The sequence below is a fragment of the Hippocampus bargibanti genome, linkage group LG18, assembly GCF_051943395.1.
Source record: "Hippocampus bargibanti isolate YZ-2025 linkage group LG18, ASM5194339v1, whole genome shotgun sequence".
NCBI lineage: Eukaryota > Metazoa > Chordata > Actinopteri > Syngnathiformes > Syngnathidae > Hippocampus > Hippocampus bargibanti.
The window spans coordinates 5,043,774-5,066,402 of record NC_142751.1 but is presented as its reverse complement, the minus strand read 5'-3'; the positions used below and the strand labels follow the sequence as shown (position 1 = coordinate 5,066,402).

Below are 22,629 nucleotides of genomic sequence, written 5' to 3'. Positions count from 1 at the left end.
CAGATTTTGTGTAATTATAAGGCAGTATACTGTACTAAGCATTATCATCTTTTTTTCCGGGCCCTGTTACACAGAACAAGATTGCGATAACGAGAGTAGATTGTAAATATAGTGACGAGCGCGCACACTAACCGACAGGTGGCAGTAACGTATCATAATTGTCAACAACTGCACTTAAAAACTGAACTGGAAGAAGACAAAGCAAGCAGCTGCAGCAGAAGAAGAAATTAAACGTGGCGGCTGGACGGAAGAAGAAGGGGGACAAAACCACAACACGGATTTGTTAATTTTCAGCACTCCGATTGGAACGTTGCAAGAACGTAAAAAGTTCTTTTCCAGTACTTTTGTGCTGTACCGCTGTTTTGTTCAAGGATACCACGTTCAGCTAAACTGAGACGAACTGAAGCCTCTGGGAAGAATTTCATCATCGTAAACATAGGTATGGTGTTTGTATGTGTCTGTGTGTGTTTTAAAGCATGATAGCCCAAGTATAATAAGAGAAGATAATCACAATTTCCATTTCTAATGACGTATTTACAAATGTTAGTCAACGCTTGCTCTCTTCTGTGCTCTCAATACGATGTATTTAAGAATCTAAACAATATGAATTTACAAAATTGAAGAAATGTTGACACCGCTGAGCAACGACTATGAACTTTAGGCACCGTGTATATATATATATATACACACAGTATATATAAATCGGCTTACACACAATGGAACAAATTGATTGGATTTTCTCACCTAAATCTTTGTAATTGGTAAAGATGCTCGATAAAGGACAATGACAGCAAGGATGATAAAATAATGTCGATAGCACTGGAGATTGCGGAATGTGCTATTTGATATTGTACGGCATTACAGAGAAGACAAAGAGAACAGCGCAACATTTCTTAATAATATCTACTTAAATCAATTTCTTTGCATTGAAGATTTTCAATGTGCTGCAACAGCTCTGACCTCATTCTCATGAGCCTCAATTCTAATTACATGCTTTTATTAACAGCAGTTTGCTGCAACGAATTGTCACTACCCAGCAGACTTATTCGATTGTTTATTAAAAAACCGAGAATATATTTGTTTGCTGCCTTTTTAAATATATTTTAGAGTTTTACTCATGTTCAAATGCTCTATATTGCAACCCTCCGCCATGGTCGATGTACAAACAGTAACAGTGGCTGCCTTTCCAGCAGCTCATGTATTTCTTTGCTGCTGTGAAATGTAAATTTCTCCACTGTGAGACTAATAAAGGCAAATCCAATCCAATCCAAAAGGTAGGGGAAAATAATCAACAGTCATTTGACAAAGTCACTTGTCATGCAAAGACAATGAAAAGTCAATCACCAAGAAAAAAACAAACACACAGGATTACACTTCAAACAAGAACCATTCGAAATGGGAACAAAACACGAACACAGTTAGAACGATGCCTATGAGCAAGATCAACGAAGGTCTACAAAATCAGCACTTGGATGAAAGTCGTGAGCCAAGCCAATCATCAAACAACTGGTGATAGCTCACCAGTCCCATAGATAACAGTTGATGACATCCTTGTTCATGTCTCCCCCCATATATACGATACCTATCAAATCGTCTTTTATTGGAGAAATGCACAACAGTAAGTGGTTTGTAAAGATCATCTAACCGGTTGGTTTGAGATCTAATTGGGTCTATTTTAAAACATTCTTCTGTTTTTAGCAGTGTCGCTACATAACTAGTATATTTTAAGTGTGTTGAGTCCTTCACCAATTGAAAATCACTTATTTTAACGTATTTTAGCACCTTGTGTATGATACTACACCGTCTCTTTATTTTGCCCAATGCGTTATGTCCCTGTTAGTATTCCTATGAAATCTAGTGACGATTATTAGCAGTAGCTAATTGTAACGTAAAAGGCTACTGTCTGGCACTAATTGACATGTGCATTCACCAACAAAAAACTCAAACAGACAACTACTTTGAGAGCTCTGTCTAACAATTTTCAAATGAAGATACGTAATACCAAAAACATAGTGAACGACTGACTAAACCAAAGGAGACCAGAAGGTCTTCGAATTTAGCACTTTGTGGGTGTGAGCCCATGAAGTTTGTGTGCCTTTTTGTTGAACACATTGTCTTGTTAAAGGACAACCGACATCACTTTTTGTTTCCTAACTGACATCAGAAAAACGTTTTATAGCATCTAAAATACCCAAAACACGCAGTATGATATTTTTATTCAAATGCAAAACACCAATAAAAATGACTTAAAGTGTCCAAAATCTGCAAAAAATTCAGCTGCGAAATCGGGCATTTTCAGAAAGTCCCGCCCCCAGTTCGTGACGTCACGCCAAGACGTCTTGCATTGCTAGTGAATCAAAACAATGGCTTCAGATTCGGAGAAAATGCTTTCTTGTTACACATCCAGTTATGAATATGATTCAAATAGTTCTGAAGAGGAAAGCATACATGTTTGCAATCGATTCAAGAATTTATTCCGTGCGACATTGGGGGGAAATGTCTCACCCAAAAAGAGGCAGAAAATGGGCACCGAGCTCCTGTGAAGAATGAATCAGCCCGTTTCCACAAGCTGATAAATTCCTTACATGGAGCTTGGATGCCCTCTTCTGGCTCTTTCTGGTGCAACACGAGGTTTTCAGACTAAATAAGCATTGACGTGATGGAAGGACTGCTACAATGTGTCCTTTTTTTCGGTCAAGGGCGTTCCTTCAGTGACGTCACGTACGGACTCGTCACCAACTCAAAAACAAGACTTCCGGAATATTCAGCATGAGTCTTAAAATGTAAAATATAGATATATGCAGTGGAATCTTTGTAAAATACGCTCAGTAGAAGTCATTTGAAGCCATTTTACAACTTACGGACACAACTTGTCCGGAGACGTCGGTTGTCCTTTTAAGTTTTATCTGTCATGTCTTTTTTTGTAATTTCGTTTGTATTTGCATGTTTGATATCCGTGTTCATCACCAGTTCTTAATGGCTTTGCTCTATATAAATGAAGCAGTGCATTGTATTGTATTCCCTTTTGTGCCACTGCATCTCGTGAATGAATTGTAACTGCAGCCATTATTGTAGTTTCTATTCTATATGCCTTCTAATGCAGTGCTCCCTATATATGAAAAGGGTTTTGAAATGGGCCATTCATTGAGGGTGCCCTTTGTAACCTGAAGCGCCTTGTAGTGCAAAAGATATAGTAATCTGCATCCTGCATCAGTATGTTTTACACTCCTTAATTTCCCATCCATCACTCAGATTCAGCAACTCAAAGCCAATCTGAGTGAAAGTGTTGTACGTGTCAAATGGGAAGCAAAAAATGCAGAATAAAATCACTTCTGACTATACTGCACAAATTGTGTTATTGTTCCTCTGTGATGTTTGATGACATAATCCTTTTCAGTCACTTGTTAACTTTATGACACATTCGTCTCGGTCAGGTGATGGGAGTTGTCAGGGCCTAATCAAGATCATGGAGGACGACAGCAGGCCTCTGCTAAGCTCGGAGCAGACTGGAGGGAGCTTCTCGCAGCACAGAGGCTCAACAGACTCACTGGATTCTAGAGCTAAAAGGTATGTTGCACTGGGCCACAACCCATTAATAATACTAATAATAATAATAATAATAATAATACATTTCATTTATAAGCGCCTTTCAAAACTCTCAAGGTCACTTTACAGTCACAGGATAAGTTTTCCCGTGGTTGAGCAGCGGCAGCCACACGCGCCATATTCTCGTATGAACCAACACTGTGACAGATTCATAATACAGCGATACCTCATCTTACCAACGTAATTGGTTCTTACACACGTAAGGCGAAAAGTGTCTTCCAAAAATTAATTTCCGATAGGAAACCATTAAAAATGAGAATAATCCGTTTCCAGGTCCCCATAAAACATAATTTTCTACTAAATAAGCCTTAAAACTACACAACATATACCTTATTTATGTATAATAAATGTGATATTGTATTGTAATTAAAGAAATAAACTGTACTGTATAATAAAGTTGGTTTATTTACCTTTGTGCTGGTCGTTGATGTGGTTGCCTCTTGATGATATCCAAGTGAAGTTGCCGTGCTTTCTCGGCGACAATACCCTCACACACTGTCCCCTACTAGCTGCTTTTCGTTCATCCAAATCAACCAGTTTTCAACCTCTTCTATTGCCTGAGACCGTTGCTACACAGAAACACCCTTAGCCACACGTAGCAACGGTCGACTTAGCATACTGGTACTGGGACGCCAAGTCACACAAACGCACTCCTCGTTCGTGTTTTTCGATTATCTCCTTTTTCTGCTCGACCATAATTTTCTTTTGTGTCCTCTTCGGCTTAACACTAGCCTGTGGTTGGGTCTTTTTCGGTGCCAAAAAAGCAAAAGTATCCACTTCATAACAAACCACGCCTTTACTGAGTGCACTCAAAGAAGGTGGGTGTGGAAACGTTGTACGGCAGCCACGGTGGCGCTGTTCGGCCGTGTGGTTTGGTGTTCTTCCGCCGAAAACTAGTCCACCAGTCATTGTGGCGCTCCGTGTGTTTCCCGAAAGCTAGTTCATATGCCAGGATCATATTCTCTCGAATTTAAGGCGAAAAGTTTGTTAGCTAAAGCGTTCGTAAGCCGAGGTATCACTGTAGTTTTTTCCTGGAAAAGCGCTCACACATTCTGCACCCTCAATAGACATTGCAGACTAAATAACTTGCATGCATTTAGAAGCTGCATACCATCTCCACACCAAAAACAAAACGCAACACCAAGGTTGACGCTCTCAGCCTAACGTTAAACTGTTTACGCGTGTGTAAAATGGTTTCATTCTCTATACAAACAACTACTATACAACTAAAGCAGTGAAATATTTTGACACATTGGACAATGATGCATCTGTGTAAGCTCTCAGTCGTACAGGAGTGGTCCATCGATGAGAAGGCTTCTTCAGCCGTCATCTGTACTTTTTTTGAACGTCCGACACCTTCAAAAAAGTACAGATGACGGCTGAAGAAACCTTCTCATCTTTGGACAATGATGCAACATCCTAGTCACAACAAAAGTCAAGAGTGTTTTTAAACTTTGGTGTATCAATCATAACTTGTTTTTACACTTGACTGCAGGAAGTTATTTGACCGACATACAATATTCCACTTTGTCACATTCCCCCAGGGAAATATTATTCAGATCAATTTATGTATGCATTGGGAGAAGAAACTTATAATGATAATCAAAATAATGTTATTATAATTATAAAAAAAACACTGGGTGGCCCAATATTCGAGTGGTTAGCATGTTGACTTCACAAAGCAGAGGTACTGGCTTCGATGACAACTCCGGCCTCCGCGTGGAGTTTGCATGTTCTTCCCGTGTTTGCATGGATTTTCTCCAAGTCCTCCAATTTCCGCACACATGACAAAAACATGCATGGGAGGCTGACTAACCACTCCAAATAGTCCCTAAGTGTGAGTGTGTATTGTTTTTTTCTTTCTGTGTGCCCCGCGTTGGCTAGCAACCGCTTTTCCCTGCCTACCGCCCGAAGATAACTCCCAACACGACCCTATTGAGGATAAAGCGGTTCAGAAAATGAATGAAGGAATAAAAAAGACTGAATTAATCAATTCAAGTAAACGAATGAAGGAATTAATCAGTCACAATAATTTCATTCAAAGTACCAAACCAAATTCCACAATGAATGAAAGTGTACACTCCCCTTTAAATGTAAGCTTTTTCAGATGAAAAAAGATATATAAGATATTGCACCATGAATATGACTTTTATGACCTTATGAAAAAATAAAGACAACTGTGTTAGTGTCTTCTTTATTATGATGGTGCGATTTATGCTCCTTAGAGATTTATAATTCGGAAATTATGGTAGTATCTATGTCTTTTTTTGAATGGTCGTAAAAATGCTTTTAGATCGGTGGAATTATTGAATTATGTATTTTTTCGGGAAACACACTTCTTTCAGCCGTATTATTAAGAAGGTAGTTTTGCGGATTATGTCCGGTGACCAGCCTTAGATCAGCAATCTTTGCTGTCACACGATGACAGCATTTAAAAATAAAGTTCAATAAATTGTGCTCTCCTGAGTGCTGTGATCTCCTGTGTTCCCAAGTAGTGCCCCTTTCATCTCTCCTTGACCTGATGACTCAATCAAAAAAGTAAAGGAAAGGTGGCATTTAGGAGATTTGACTTCCTGTCAATTTTGAGCATTTTTATCATGACTATGTGTTGAAGCATCGGCACATACTCAGTTATTACAAGCTGTGCACCTCTGCAACAACATCTCTGGATTACCTCTACCCCCACTTTTTTTGTCATTGTTTGCATTTTTATATAAAAAAACTGGCATGCATTTAGGGGTGTGTACACTTCGAATCTGTATTTTAATACAAGGGGAAGAAATACGGGTCATGGAATTAATTTTCAATAATCAGATTAAGATGCCAAGAATGTCATGCAGCATTAAATGTGAATTTAAATCAGTCTGAGCAGCTTTAGTTTCTGCTTTGACTAACACATTGTTCCCTGGGGTCTTTCAACTTGAGTATCTTTATAATCGCTTGAAGTATTTCCTCATCCACACACCTTACCAAGTCAAAGTCTTCTCAATTATTTGAAAGTGGTCAGCAGTTTCGCAAATCAGCGTTTTGCTTGAATCTATTGTGTAACCTTGAGGAAGTCGTATGCGTGCAAAAACAATAGCAAACTGACAGTCTTTGCTGTCGTCAGCAGGATGCCGCATGTGACACAGATCCGTTGAACCGTTTGCCTTCAAGCGGCGTCTACGAACTCGGTCAAGTATGAAACATATTTCTGACAGATGAGCAATGTTTCTGGACATGGCTATATATGTCCACTTCATTTTGAACATTTTTTCTTTAGTTGCCCGTCCATCCAACAAGTGAAAATGAATTCGAATCAAGAGCTGTTCTGTGAATTGATGTCAGCGCAGTTTACAGACCCAGCCCGGCAGCAACCACGATACTATTTGAGACTTTGTTTGGCACTATGCCAAGTTGAAAGTCAAGCAAAACTGCATTGACATTATATTCTTTCTTTGACTTCTGATAAGCACCACAAACTGACTGCTAAGTGAAGCTGTCGATGAGGTGCCCTTGAGAAGTGTTTATGTTTTTTTGTTGTTGTTATTTTGACTTCAAGACGGCGCCGCGAGAGTGGCTGCCTTTCCAGCAGCTCATGTATTTTGTTTTTCTACTTTCATTCCTTTCATCACTTTGTTGCTGTGAAATGTAAATTTCTCCACTGTGAGACTAATAAAGGCATATCCAATCCAATCCAATGTGTCAGATGCACGACCACATGGATTGACAATTGTCATGTTGCGCCAGCACTCTTTGATTAAGTTCTGAGTCCATGAGGTCAAGTGGAATAATCCATGATGCACATCACTTTCACTTTTTTCAACTTTGGGCCCTGATCAACCTGCAGCCCACTGCTATTTCGCAGCTGTGGATTGATTCAGATTTAGCACTACTGAAGGCCCACGGGTTATATGCACGGCCCACCACTGGCTATCTGTACAGGCCATTGTATGCGACAAATATGTTATGAGGAGGCGAGGCGAAATACATAAATTTTCTCATAGTATTGTAACACAGCACCTCATAATAATACATAACACATTTTATATATGTGTGATATCTGTATCTTTACTGATATGTTGATGATTGATTCAGACAGACTCGCTTGTGGGAATTGAAAAAAATGGACACCATACAACTCTAGTGAGAGTTCATGGCAATGCACATGTTTTTTTTTAATTGTGTGTTGCCAAATAATATACTCTGTATTTTCTTCAAGTTGGCTTTCCAGGAATTTACTTGACATACAATTGCTAATGTGCATTACTCACCGATGACAACTGCATTAGAAGTTTCTCAGGAACTTTAATCTGGTTGGGAATCTCACACCGGCTGACTAACTTTCAAAACATCTCTTCTAACTATTTAATTATTTATTATTTACTATTTAACATTAATGTGCCAATACACTCTTGGACATTTGAAACAGCAATGCTTATTTATTAACATGTTTTGTGTATTTGAAAGCTTTTAATCCAACTCCCTTTTTTAATGGTGAACCAAAGACCAAACCCCCTAAAACACAGGTGTCAAAGCCAAGGCCCAGGGGCCAAATCTGGCCCCCCCTCATCATTTTATTCGACCCACGAAAGAAAATCAAGCATGTCAGGTGCCATGATGCTTGCTAAAGTCCGAACCAAAATTTCAAATTATTGTTTGTAAACCACAACAACTGTTATTATTCTTGACTTCAGATTTAAAAACTAGTGATGCATTAATTTGTTGTGCGTTCAATATGTGCTTTGTGGAGCAGATGAAACATTCTAATGGTTTCCCCAAATTCATAATGGCCCACGAGAGGAAACCTTAACTACAATGTGGCCTTGGGATAAAATGAGATTGACACCCTTGACCTAAAATATAAAGATCTCATTTGCAATAGGAGGTGCATATTAGAGGGCAGACTGTCACTTTTTGATAACATTGAATGCTTTTAGATGCACCTAATAGTGTGGAAAATAGAGTACAGAGCACACTATTTTTGTTTTGTTTTCTTAAAATACTAGCAAACATATTTTCATGATTGACAAGTTGAAATCTAGTTTTTTTCCACAAGTATATATTTGACATTGATCAACATTTGTATGGTGTTTTAGCCTCATTTTAAGTAGCTCTAATATTAAAAATCATTTGGCTTCAGGGGGGCACCCCCTGTCCCCTGGACCGAACGGGGCCTGCGGCCCCTGCACCCCGGGCATATCGCTAGGCTTTTCTGGTTTCAAAAGTTGGCAGGTATGCTGTTGGCATTTTCTTGAGCGTATCTCAAACAGAATGATCAAATGCCACTCAAATAAAGGAAATTACAGGGAGATGGAAGAATGGGTTTCTAATTCACTACCTAATACACCAGCAAGCATGCATAAACTTTGTCAGAGCAAAGTTGATAATTATTTTTTTCATAAATGGTATCATTTATTTCCTGGCTTTCTTCTGTGAAGAACCCATGGAGGGTTAGTTAGTTGTTAGATATTTCTTCAATAGTATTTTTATGTATTTTCTAACTTTAGTTCTCTGAAAAAGCCAGGATAAATACAGAGGGTTGTGTCAGGAAGGGCATCCGACGTAACCGACATAAAAGCTAAAGCCGAAAGGAAAATGAGTTCTCTGAAAAAGCCTTAAAAGGATTTTTGATTTTCTGTGGTTGTTGCTGGAAATCAATTAATTTTGACATTTAGGTACCTCGTGCAGTCACACTTTTTCAGTTAAAGACTCAGGCATCACATCACAGAAGCGAAAGGTTATGGGGCCCTCCATATCAATAAAGATGTATTGTATTTTATTGCACGCCGTTTAGCATAGCATCATCTAGTGCAGGGGTCGGGAACCTTTTGAACTAAGAGAGCCATAAAAGTAAAATATTTAGAAATGTTTTTCAGCGAGAGCCACACGCACGCGCGCGCGCGCGCGCACATACCAACGCTCGCGTGCGCGGCCAGTTTTCAACAAAATATCAAAATGTATTATTTAAAATAACTTTGTGATAGTACTCACCGTTAACATGGATGGTTTTCCGTTCCTCGTGTTTGGTAAAAATCCAGGAAAACGATCGGAATGAAATTCAATTTGCCGGTCCAGAGGCGAAGTTACTGCTAGCTAGCCTGCACACGGCTCATAAGCTTCCACACTTGCTATCTGCAATCTACTACGTTAACATGGGGCTTGTTAAAATGTCACTGACATTCAACTGTTTCATCGATGGTATTGTTTCATTGCAAATTAGAATCAGAACATTTTCTCTCCTCTAATGCTCCGGTGCTTTCACGCTGAAGTGCACTAGTTGGGCGTTTACCTGTTTCAACATGACGGCCACTATCATCCAATTAACATGGCGCTTTCGGCCAGTCTAGGTCAGTGTCATCCAATCAAAATGGAGCTTTTCGCCAACTGCAGCCCCAACGGGAAATGAACGACGAAAAAAACGACTATATGTATTATAATATGTAATATTTATCGGCGAGCCATATGCAATCATCAAAAGAGCCATATATGGCTCGCGAGCCATAGGTTCCCGACCCCTGATCTAGTGGATGCATCTTATTCTGTGCGTTTTATAATCCGAAGTGCCATGTAGGTCAGAAGTGTTTTTTTTCTTCTTTGTCCAGCTCCTCCACTCATTTTTATACCCTATCTTACGTTACAGAGGAAAAAACGAGCGAAAAAGGTTAACTTTGCAACGCTCAGGGGCATTGTTTGAGCACACAAAGTGCACTGTTATCTGACTGTTTTCCGGCGTATAAATCAAGTGAAGGGATGGCTGATAGGCTGATGTCTCATTGTTATTCCAAACAATTTAACTTTATTTGTATAGCGTCAGTTCATGACATTGTCACATAATCTTGTCATGTGATCTACCAATAGTGCCTGGTAGATCGCGATCGACGTATAGAACACCCTTGCCCTATTGAAATTCCTGAAGTATAGTTTTCCTAATTCTGCTCACAATGAGACAAGTATCAACTGTGATTAATTTCACTGTATGTCCATTTCTTCTAGACCTTTCTACGTGGAGCCACGGAATATTGTAGATGAGGAACCGCAAGAGCGTGTGTCAGCCGAAGCTGCCATCCTCAACAGCAGAGTGCATTACTATAGCAGACTAACTGGTTCTTCTGACCGACTGCTGGTGGGTCATAGTTGAAAATTCACATCTTACACAAACGGCACCCAAGAAACAAACTCATCTCTTGTACACTGTACTTTGTTGTCGTGGTGCCAACCCACCCATGGTCCTTTAGAGTCCTCCCAACCATGTTATCCCCAGAACAGAAGAAATCTACATCTACAGCCCATTGGGGACGGCTTTTAAGGTGTCTGGCAAGGACCACATGGCTAAAAACCATAGTATCATCACAATGTAAGCCCTCGTGCCATCTTTAATTGAATCAGTCGCTTTCCCACCCGATGTCATTACTTTGGTCTACATTAATTGCAGATTTGCAATATGGAACACAATGATGGGTACGTCCATCCTCAGTATGCCTTGGGGTATAAAGCAGGTAAAACAAACAGGTTGATTTTAAATATCAAACATTTCACTGTTTCTCCGACATGTTAAAAATGTGCCAACAATGTCCTTGTTTTCTTCTTTAGGCTGGTTTCACTCTTGGGATCCTCATCCTTATCTTTGTAGGATTACTTATGCTCTACTGTTGTTACATTGTGCTCAAATCACCAAAGGCAATACGTGAGTTTCACAAATGTCTCTCTCAAATTTAAATACATACATACATACATACATACATACATACACACACGTCTTGTGCTACAAAGACAAGACGTGTTAATGTTCAAATTGATGAACTCCTATTTGAAGTAAATAATCATCAACTTATTGTTTTATGACTGGAACACCTTCCAAAAAAGCTGGTTCAGATGACAAAAAAAGACATGATGAATGTTCATCAAACACCTGTTTGGAACATCCCACAGGTGAACGGGAATAAAAGGAGCTTCCCCAAATTGTTCAGTCATTCAAAAAATAGTGGCAAGTATGAATATTGAATAACCCTGACCTTGATTCCCCTCTGCATGGAAAACTGATATAAGTGTGTAAAGAGAGAATATCACCACATTGGCCCAGGATCACTTCAGAAAACCATCGTCAGTAGTTGAACACAACTTTCCGAAGTACACTTTAAAACTGAACTATGCAAAGCACAAGATATTTATCAACAACAGCCAGAAATACGGCTGACTTTTCTAGGCTGAGCTCATCTACAAACAGCTGCTGCAAAGTGAAAAGGTGTTCTGGGTCTATTATTTTTTTAAAATCTTCCAAAGCTGTCAATCAAACAAGAATTCGAAAATATTCCACCTTTAAAGCTTCAACAATTAATGTGATCAAGACCCAAAAGTTTATTGAATGTTGTTAAGAGGTGATGAAACACAGTGGTTCACATCATCTCCCATATTTTTTTGTTGTAGCCATATAAATTAATGATTTGCTAAAAACAATTAAGTTTAGCAGTTTGAACATTAAATATCTTGTCTTTGTGCATTTAATTCACTGTCGGTTTCACATGCAAATCATTGAGGTCTGTCCTTACCAACACTGTTGGAATTGGGTTTTGCAAACAATTCAGGGTGTCCCCTGCCTATTGCCCAAAGACGGCTAGGATAGGCTCCAGCGTCCCCCCGTGACCCTAATGAGGATAAAGTTGTCTGGAAGATGGATGGATGGATATTCTTTCTGCTATACTTATCTGAAAAACTGGGAGAAAAAAAAGATGTGAACATAAAATGGGCATTCTCGGTTTGTTGTTTGTGCATCGTGTAACACTAGCCTGTTCTTTATTTTTAATTTTATTTGCCTTTCAAGATAACATGTTCTTGGTGTTAGATCTTGTCATATATCATTTCCCCCCAACATACAACTTAAAACTCCAGACATATACTCAGTAAGACTTATACTTCACCTTGGCCAAATTCAGCATAACGATATGTTATCTGACTGGTTCAGGAAAGGTGAGTTTTATATGACACACTAAAGATGGAGCCAATTTCAAATTTCCGCACTGTGGGGCTATTAAAGGCTTTCTGATTCTGAATTAACAACTCTGTCTTAATACTATAAAATATTTGTCACCACCATGTCTTTGTTTTTCCACAGCCTACGTGGATACATCCGACTGGGAATTTCCTGATGTTTGTCGGTATTATTTTGGCAAGTTTGGCCAGTGGTCCAGCTTAGTCTTTTCAATGGTTTCTCTTATTGGAGCGATGGTGGTTTATTGGGTCCTGATGTCCAACTTCTTCTACAATACCGGGCAATTTATCTACAGTAAGACAAACAACATCCTTTGCTGTTTACTCCTAACATTTTAGACCTGTGTCCTCATGTAACTTTTTCAATCTTTGTTAAAATTTAGTTGCAGGCAAATTTCTTTTCTTGTGTTGTGTAATATTCATAATGCGGATTTGAAAGCAACTTGCGATATTAAGAGTACGTATTTATGAATTTGTTTTGACCAATTTATGTCTTTTTCTGTTTACAGACTACGTGCACCATGTTAACATGTCCAATTCAGAGTTTGGAACCAATGGAACGGATAGAGGTAAGACAGAAATAAACATATTCAAATTTGATGAACAGCAAAAGTGGTGTGAAGACACTTACCTTTCATAGTGGGTAGCACTTTAAATCCTTTGCAGTTTGCTCCTAAATCAGTAATCACTGCCTCCACCATCTGGCCACTGCGGCAGCGAATAAGGTAGTTACTACAAGTATCGCTTTCATGAAGTAAATATGAAGACTGTGGAGGAGATGAAGCATTCTAATGATTTCACCAAATTCATAACGGCCCTCGAGAGGAAACCGTAACTATAATATGGCCCGTGGCAAAAAATGAGTTTGACACCCTTGCACTAGATGGAACTACGCTAAACGGAACGCTATGCATCACAACTTTATTCATAGAGAGCCTCCCCAACCCCTGCAGCTATAACAAAGCCATTCGAGCTGGTCGCAAACATGGACATGATACATATAATACATATAAATTTAAATGGTGTTAAAAAACAATAATTGTCAGGAAAATGTGAAGCCAATTGATTCTACAAAAAAAGTCCACAAACCTCCTGGGCTCACATCCACAAAATGCTAAATTTCCATTGACATTTTTCTTGTCTCCTTCCTTTGTTTAGTAGTCAGTAGTTAGTTATTGATGCTTTTGGTATTTTCTTCCTTTCAATAATGTCTGCACAAAGCTCACAAAGTCGTCGTCTGAGTGTGCTTTGGCAAATCACTCTGTATCGGGCAGAACCCTTTTATGTTACAATTGGTTCTTGCTAATAAACAAGACGAGATGGTAGAGAAACAACTCAATGGTCAATAGAAGTAGACTGACACCATATAAAAAGGGGCATCAGATTATAAACCACACTGGGATAACGGAATGGTTTTCATTGCTCCTTGCAGTGCGGAAAAAAAGGGACCAAAAAAACTGAAATTGCGAATCATTTTTGGTGTGTGTGTGATTCTCGGAAAAAAACACTAAACGGGGGTCTCGTGAATGTTGCACTTACAGAGACATTCATAAATAATCGTTTTAGTTTCTTAGTTCCTACTTCGAGTTAAGATTGTAACACTTTGTTTATTTCTCCTCCAGTAATCTGTCCATACCCAAATACTGACTCTGGGGCGAACCACACTTTCAACACACATTACATCAGTACCATTGGAAACCATACAGCTGATGTGCATTCTTTTCAACGCTGGTGGAGCAAAACCAATACTGTGCCATTCTTCCTTATCGTTCTGTTGCTGCCACTCCTTTGCTTCAAATCAGCCTCCTTCTTTGCAAGATTCACCTTCTTGGGTAAGACTGAAAGTGAATATTTGTCTCAGATGATGGTTTGTGTCTCGAAACAGTTTTGGAGAAGTTCCTTTTAGTTATCAAATTAAATAAATATATAATAATCCTACCAAACTGCAAATCTTGGTTATTATTACTGCTTAAACATGACAACAAAAAAAGCAAACATTTTCAATACAAGTAGATGCAGTACATTCCATGATGTTTTGTCATTCATTGTTCAGGCACCATATCAGTGATCTACCTGATTGTTCTGGTCACTATCAAAGCTGCCCGTCTTGGCCTCCATCTTGAGTTCCACTGGTTTGACACTACAAACTTCTATGTTCCAGGTACTCCAAATAAGTTCTCCTTTCACTGAGGATGACTTTACTACTGCATTTGAGTAGATTCGTGATGTACTACAGCACATTTTGACACACGTACATTGGTATGTGTTAAGGATAACTGTTGGTCTTTATAAAACGGACTGACTGGGGAAGCAACAGCAGCTGTGCACAATATAAAGTAACTCACAAAAGTATTTGTACTACTTGACCTCAATTTCCAGTTGAGGTATTTCATAGGACTTATATCTTTTGTGGCAGAAAAACATTCATTTCATTTATTTTCTGAACCGCTTCATCTTCACTATGGTTGTGGTGAGTACTGGAGCCTCGCACAGCTGTCTTTGGGTGGTAGGCAGGGGACACAGAAACAGAACAGAAGCGAACGACCATTTGCGCGCACACTCGAACCTAAGGACAATTTTTTTAGTATTCAATCAGCCTGCCATCCAAATGGTGAGTATAGTTTTTGCTTTTTTGAATGTTGCTGTGCTGATGACCATTTTGTGTTCGAGAGCCTTTTACTGAGCGAGTTTCTTGTTCTGTAGCCACAAAAGGGCATAAGTCTTCTTGTGCCGGTCCCAAGCCCGGATAAATACAGAGGGTTGGCTAAAACAAACATGCAGATCAAACCTCTATATGTCTTCCTTCAGAATTGCGGCTGCTCTTCCCTCAGCTGACGGGCATCCTCACGCTGGCTTTCTTCATCCATAACTGTATCATCACATTGATGAAGAACAACAAGCATCAAGAGAATAACGTGAGCCTTTGTTTATACTCGGCTTTCCAGAATGTAAAAATGCATTACATTCTGTTCTGCTGATTGTACCATGTTTTCCGATGTATAAGGCGGAACCAAAAGCCTTTATTTTTTTCAAAAGATGACCCTGCACCTTATACGCAGGTGCATCTTTTATGTGTAGTAATATTGAGCCACAACAGGCCTCGCAACTACTGTCAATGGCCACCGACTCTGTTTCCCCTTGTAGAAATAGTAGTGTGTAACCCCGGCCTCTACGATAGTGCCTTATTATGTGATGTACCTTATATTTTGGAAAACTTACATTTAGATTTATATATTATATTTGGATTTTTTTTTTCATTCATTGAAGGTGCGCCTTGTACTCCGATGCACCTTATATATGGAAAACGTTTAAAAATACATCATTCATTGGTCGTGGGCCTTATACTCCGGCGCATTTTATGCACCGGAAAATACGGTAATTGTGAGAGTACATATTTGCCCGCCTGATTCTAACCGCACATGAGACACTGGAATGAGAACCCTAGCGCGATCACAACCTTTGCTTTCATTGAACATTTACTCTGAATAACTCAGAGTTTTGATACTTTCAGGTACGGGACCTGTCTGTGGCTTATCTCCTCGTTGGGCTGACGTACCTCTATGTGGGGGTGTTGATTTTTGCTGCTTTTCCATCACCCCCGCTCAGCAAAGAATGCATTGAACCGGTTAGACTGAAAAATGTTTTGATCATTCATGCCTTAATTCTTTGTCACCTGTCTCCTATTCTTAAACCAAACAATACTTTTGCAGATAAAATGTTTTGTGAAGCTCGCTATTGCTCATGTTCTTCTGCCCATCAGAACTTTTTAGATAATTTCTCCAGCGGTGATGTGATGGTGTTTGTTGCTCGCTCCTTCCTGTTGTTCCAAATGATCACGGTCTATCCTTTGCTGGGATACTTGGTACGAGTTCAAATGATGGGACAGATGTTTGGCAATCATTACCCCAGGTAAGACATTCTGGATTTTGTATTTGTTGTGGACGGGCTGGATTGTATAATGACTCAGACTGAACAAGTGAAATGCCAGCAAGCGGGTTTCCTGGGGGGAAAAAAAAGGACAGTGGTTACTATGATGGACATCTTATGTTGTCAGGTTACAAGGTTTGAATGACTGGGATAAAAATCACTTAAATAAGAAAGGTAATATGTTAGATGAGTCATTAGTGGAAAAAAAACATTAGGACCACCCGTACTTACGACCACGAACTTCAGACCCTATTTGTTTTTTTAATTTAACTTCTACGCCTGGCACCGCAAGGCGCTAGCAGCCCGGCAACGCATATGACAATTTTGGCCAGCCAGCCAGCGTCTCACTCTCGCACAGCAATCGACCGTGTGATGGCACCCGCGGCGCGTCAAGGACTAGAGCCAAGGCGTGTGGGCGTCGGCGCTCGGGCGCACGGGATCGCTGCCACATGCGCCAGCTCAACCTGGAAGTAACAAAGTAAAAAAAAACAACAACAACAAAAAAACTAAATGACAAATAATATGACAACACAAAGACACAGAGTCATTTGTTCTTCAGCACTTTCTGTACCCTCTGTGACATGAAGCAGTTCTAGATGAAAGGGGTGAGGATCAAAGCGTCCTTCTCAGCAGCAGACGTACGTCATGGTGGAATGTGCACGTCTACTATACTATACGTATACGATTGGTCAAGATCCGTGGTAGAGGAGGGAGGGGACACACGCAGCAGTGAGCGGGGGGGAGTGGTTACAGAAACACACACACACGAAAGGGAGACGACAGAGCTTGGAACAAAAAACAAAAGTGAAATGGTGAGAAAATGTATAGAAAACACAGTGAAAGTTGGACTCGTTGCATCTTTATTGATGGTTCAAAGGGAGAGTGTAGACTGCAAGGTTAAAATATCCCATCAATCAGGCTCCACAAATAACCCGCACAAGCCATCTGTACAATTTGAATAGAACATACAAGCAAGGGAACCAGCTATTAAAGAAGTTTCTAGTGTGTCTGCCTGCATCTGTTGCTGTTGCAATATCACAAATTCTAAGATGTACAACCCAGAACTTTTTGCAAAAAGCTATCCATTCCATCAAGCCATCAACGACCATCACAAAGGTAAATAAAACGACTTTATTATACAGTACAGTTTATCTCTTTTATTACAATACCATGACACATTTATTTTACATAAAATAAGGTAATATTGTGTAGTTTTAAGGCTTATTTAGTTGAAAATTGTTTTTTGGGGACGGATTCCTCTTATTTTAATGGTTCCCTATGGGAAATTAATGTTTGGAATACACACTTTTTTCGCCTTACACTTTCTGGGAACTAATTAAGTTCGTAAGCCAAGGTATCACTGCATATAGTGATGCTTTTATTAAGAGTGAATTTATTCAATTTGAACAGTTTGCCACGTGTCCAGGGGAACAGCGGTTCTTCGAGTGGACTGAATCCTTAAGATCAGCTCATTCAAAGGATTCACCAAATCATTCACCGCTTCATTATTGGGTTCAAAATAACATTTTTCTGTATTCACGTATTTCTACCTCTTTAGTTTCTTCCATGTCCTCACCCTGAACGTCTTGATTGTTGGAGCCGGTGTCCTGATGGCCAAGTTTTATCCCAACATCGGATCCATTATTCGGTACATTTGATATCTCTTTTTTTCACCCTTGACCAGGTTGCCAAAAATGAGTGACTTAGTGACTTTCTTGCAATGGTTTCTTGTTGCAGGTTTTCTGGCGCAACATGTGGCTTGGCTTTAGTGTTTGTATTCCCCTCCTTGATCCACATGATTGCCTTGAGACGACGGGGCGCCCTCCGCTGGCCGTCAGCGATCTTTCACAGTTTTCTTATCTTGCTAGGTATAACTAACTTGGTGGCTCAGTTCTTGATGTAAATTCATGTCTTCCCTGGCAGGATTAAAACATGATAGATTTTTAAAATGTCTCTAGTAAAAAAAAACATTTACAAAACCACCTGAATTCAATGACATAATATTGTTATCTTCTGTCTTCAGCCAGTAGGATTGTAATGTGATAAAAGGTGACGTGAAGGTAGTAACTTGAGATGTTTGATTATTCCTGCTCAAACGCGTCATAGGGATTCATCACCTACAGAGTCTGAATTGTTTTTCTCAGTCTTAAGGTCGGTTAGAGCAGGAGACTCAAAGGGATTGCAAATTTACACATTTCTTATCACTTTCCATGGAATCAATGTGTATGGATGGCTTGACAGTTGTATGATATCAGTATAACAGAGTATATTAATATCGATGACTGAATCCTTTTGACTAAATTGTATGCTTTGTCAATGCCAGACTGTATCCGTTTTTAAAAAATACCTGACATTTTGTAACCCATGTTAAAATAATTCTGGAATCCTTTATTTTGTGTTGAGTATTTAATTTCTTTACTATATCGTACCATTGTTTGCAATGCATGAAAAGACAAAGGGAACATCAGTGTAATAAATCTCAACTTGAATGAAGTGTATTGTTACCTTTTATTGAAGAAAAATAGGGAATATCACATTCTGCATGTTCTGCATGCTTTGTAGTAAATGAATGCTGGTACTTGACTTGACTGGACTGCCAGCAGTCCAGACCTGTCTCACAATGAAAATTACACATTTTGAAGTGTAAAATACAACAACAGAGTTTCAGTACTCTGGAAACAGCTGAGACTGTACATCAAGCAAGAATGTTATGTCAGCAACGCCTACGCCAATTTTAGCCAGCCAGCATTTCACTCTCGCACAGCAATCGACCATGTGATGGCACCAGAGGGGGGAGTTTGCGAGTCATTTAACCTCCGAGTCTCTATTTCACATTTTGAATGGATTTAGACTTACAACCATTTTGACTTACGCCCGTTTGGTCGGAACGGAACCCGGTTTGTAAGTCGGATGTCACCTGTATATGTCAGTAACTTGTCCTTCTCTATTTCCTACTTATTCTGACCACTTCCTCATTGGACAGGGCACTGCATTTCCTTTACATCATACAGTTGGATGTTGAATACTTTTTGAATGTTATAATTAGTCCTGCATCTTCTGTTCTTTCTGTATGTCTGTGTGGTACGGGTGGTCCATCGATGAAAAGGTTTCTTCAGCCATCATCTGTACTTCTTTGGTATATATGTATAGGGCCAGAGCTACCAGCAAAAAATTATTTAGCTGACGAAGCCTCTTGGATGAGAAGCGGAATATCCGACACCTTCCAAGAAGTACAGATGACGGCTGAAGAATCCTTTTCATCGTTTTTTCTGTCTGTTGTTTTTATTCCCCCATTTTCACCCACCTCTCTTTTCTCTCTGTCGCCTGTCACACCTTCTGTCTGACTGCATATCAAATGTTCTTCTTTTCCTTTCTGCTTTTCCCTTCAAGGGGTCGCCACAGCACATCAGTGTCCTCCAGCTTTAGAGGTTTGATCCGCATGTAATAAATATTAATTATACAAACAATCACAAAGAGTGTTGTCTAACTAACCTGTTGTACAGAATAATTGTCCTAGCAAGAATAAAAGGCAACAGTCATGCCATGCTGCAAGGGAAAGCAGCTGAACAAGGACAGGTTAAATGCGTTGATCGGAGGAAACCAACATGTAAAATATTTTATCCAGAATGAATTTTTCAAAAGCATTTTGCACATTATGCAATGTGACTATAGTGGCAGCTTCACACTTAGGGGGGCATTTGGTATGGGGCTTTAACCAAAGGTGGGTTGAATTCACCACTGTCTTTATTGTATCAATCCAATCAACAAATAAACAATTGAAAGTTATTGGACAGATGATAAAAATAGGGGGGGGGGGAAACGCCCAGCAATTTTGGATTTGTCTGTTGAACCAAGTGGCTTCTTTGAGAAAACAAAGTGATGATGAATGCGGGAACAAAAATCAATATGCAGGTCCCTAATTCAAGGGCCTGACAGGAAGTCCTCTCCCACAGATACCATTACTGGTATTAATTCCGTCTGAGGATTGGAAAGGGTCACAAACGGGTCAGCGTTTCATGACCTGACCTTTCTTCATCTTCTTTAAAGCCTTTTGATCCCCCAAAAGTCCTCGGATTGTTCTGACAGCCACTTAGTTGAAGGAGGTGAAAGAATCCATCTTGCTTTTGAACGCCGAACAGGAACGGTACGTTGCCCTGGCCAGGTAACTGACGGTTCAAATTTGCGGAAAGGACGGAATAATGTAGCTTTTTTTGTCTTTTCTGTTGACTTTATTCTTATTTCTTTTTTTCTCTCTTCACTTCTTATTATTTCCTTAGCTATCCAGCTATTTATCTATCTAGCTAGTTACCTAGCTGGCTATCTTGATAGCTATCTATTTGCTATCTATTAGCCGGCTAACTATCTATTAGCTACCTAGCTGCGCCAAAGATAGTTACTGTGGGCACCAGGTAGCAAGCGCCTCCATCTACAACATTAGTAGCCTGTTCTAAAAACGTGATTGGGCACCATCAATGTCAACAATCTTAGCTATCTATTAGCTAGCTAGGTAGCTAGCTTTTTATCTATTTGAGTTACTTCTACTGGTTGAGTGAACGCTCGTGTGTGTGAAATATAAAATTATAGCTGCAATTTTACCAGGGCAAAGTTTCACCCTTAAAATGTCCAGGGTAAAATTATAATAAATAATAAAATATAAAATAATAACATATAAAATAAATTAAATAATAAAATATAAAAATAAAATAATTATCATTATTATCATCATTTGCTAGCTATTTGCTATCTATTAGCTATCTGGCTTGCTCGCGAGCTATCTAGGTCGCTATCTATTAGCTATGTAGCTGGCTAGCTATCGAGCTAAGTATCTCCTCTTTCATCTAAAACTGCTTCATGTCACAAAGAGTGTACAGAAAGTGCTGAAGATGAATGACTCTGCGTCTTTGTGTTGTCATGTTATTTGTTTTTATTATTATATATATTTTTTACTTTATGCTATTTCCGCGTTGAATGAACCCTGGTGCGTGTGGCTGCCGCTGCTCACCCACAGAACAGACTGTAAAGTGGCCTTGAGAGTTTTGAAAGGTGCTTATAAATGAAATGTATATTATTATTATTATTATTATTATTATTATTATTATTATTATTATTATTATTATCGCTTTAGTTTGCTGACGAAGTTCCTTGGATAAGAAGCGAAACGTCCGACACCAAAGAAGTACAGATGATAGCTGAAAAAACCTTTTCATCGATATTATTATTATTATTATTATTATTAGTGTACCTGCTGAGTTTGGGGCCGGTACTTAAAATCGCTTTCATAGTGAACACCATGCTTGAAGTGGCTCTTTGACAATGACACACTATTATTTGTCCTTGTCTATGTTTTTCAATCCGGCTGTGACTTTGAAAATTGTCTGGATTATATAGAATGGTATTAACACACTATTGTTGATCAAAGCACCTTCATCGTATTCATTATCATTAATGTCTGCGTTATTCCTCGGTTACTTGAGAGGACTAGAACACCATTAGTTCTATCCTCCTGAGAAGGATCATATGTCTGCGTGCTTGGCTCCTTCCCCTAGACACAAAACACACCCATTCGCATCGTCCTAATCAATGGGGAGTGCTCTTGGAGGAGGCGGTTGTAGCAGTTGGCCTGCCTGCGATTGGCCGACGTAGGCTCTTAATTGGATTAAGGCAACTTGCTTAGCTTGATGCGTTGTACTGCACAAGAGAACGCGGAGACAGTGGCAAGACAGGAAGAGAAGGAGAGAGGGAGGAGGCCTGCCCCGTTCGCTACTTTAGTGAGAGGAGGGGTGGAAAAAAAAGAAAAAGGGGAGTAACCTATCTTCTTTGCCCTTGTGTGCTGCTGCAGCCTATCTCCCTCCCTCCTCCTTCCCTCCCTCTGTCCTCCCGCCTCCTCTCTATCATTCTCTCTTCTTTCCCTTACTCATCTGTTTCTGTGGTTGCTCTGGAGAGGAAGGACACCTGCCGCTCCCTCATGATTCAGCCATTCTGCTGCCTGGAGCTTCTCAGACAGACAAGGCAGCATGTCCCGCCTGGCACTGCAGTGCCCGACCGTCCTGTCCTTTGCGCTTCAACTACTGCAGTTGCAGACGTCCCATCACCGCAACACAATCTCTTCCGTCCAACTGTTCAGGTGAG

General features: G+C 39.7%; 2 protein-coding genes across 2 annotated transcripts in view; both read left to right on the top strand.

The window, feature by feature from the left end:
- Window positions 1-205: 205 nt before the first annotated feature.
- On the top strand, window positions 206-18,993 carry slc38a9 (solute carrier family 38 member 9). The gene is made up of 15 exons (XM_089020863.1): window positions 206-439; window positions 3,435-3,567; window positions 10,582-10,711; window positions 10,824-10,942; window positions 11,021-11,084; window positions 11,179-11,272; window positions 12,698-12,868; window positions 13,083-13,142; window positions 14,196-14,405; window positions 14,627-14,734; window positions 15,382-15,488; window positions 16,085-16,198; window positions 16,334-16,482; window positions 18,059-18,148; window positions 18,238-18,993. Exons 2-15 carry the CDS (start codon window positions 3,467-3,469, stop codon window positions 18,401-18,403), a joined length of 1,683 nt encoding a protein of 560 aa, XP_088876989.1. The 5' UTR covers window positions 206-439; window positions 3,435-3,466; the 3' UTR covers window positions 18,404-18,993.
- A 3,284-nt stretch (window positions 18,994-22,277) lies between these two features.
- nrg1 (neuregulin 1) overlaps window positions 22,278-22,629 on the top strand; it is a 32,076-nt gene continuing 31,724 nt past the window's right edge. The window contains 1 exon segment of the mRNA XM_089020872.1: window positions 22,278-22,624. The gene's annotated coding sequence lies outside the window, so the exon portion shown is untranslated.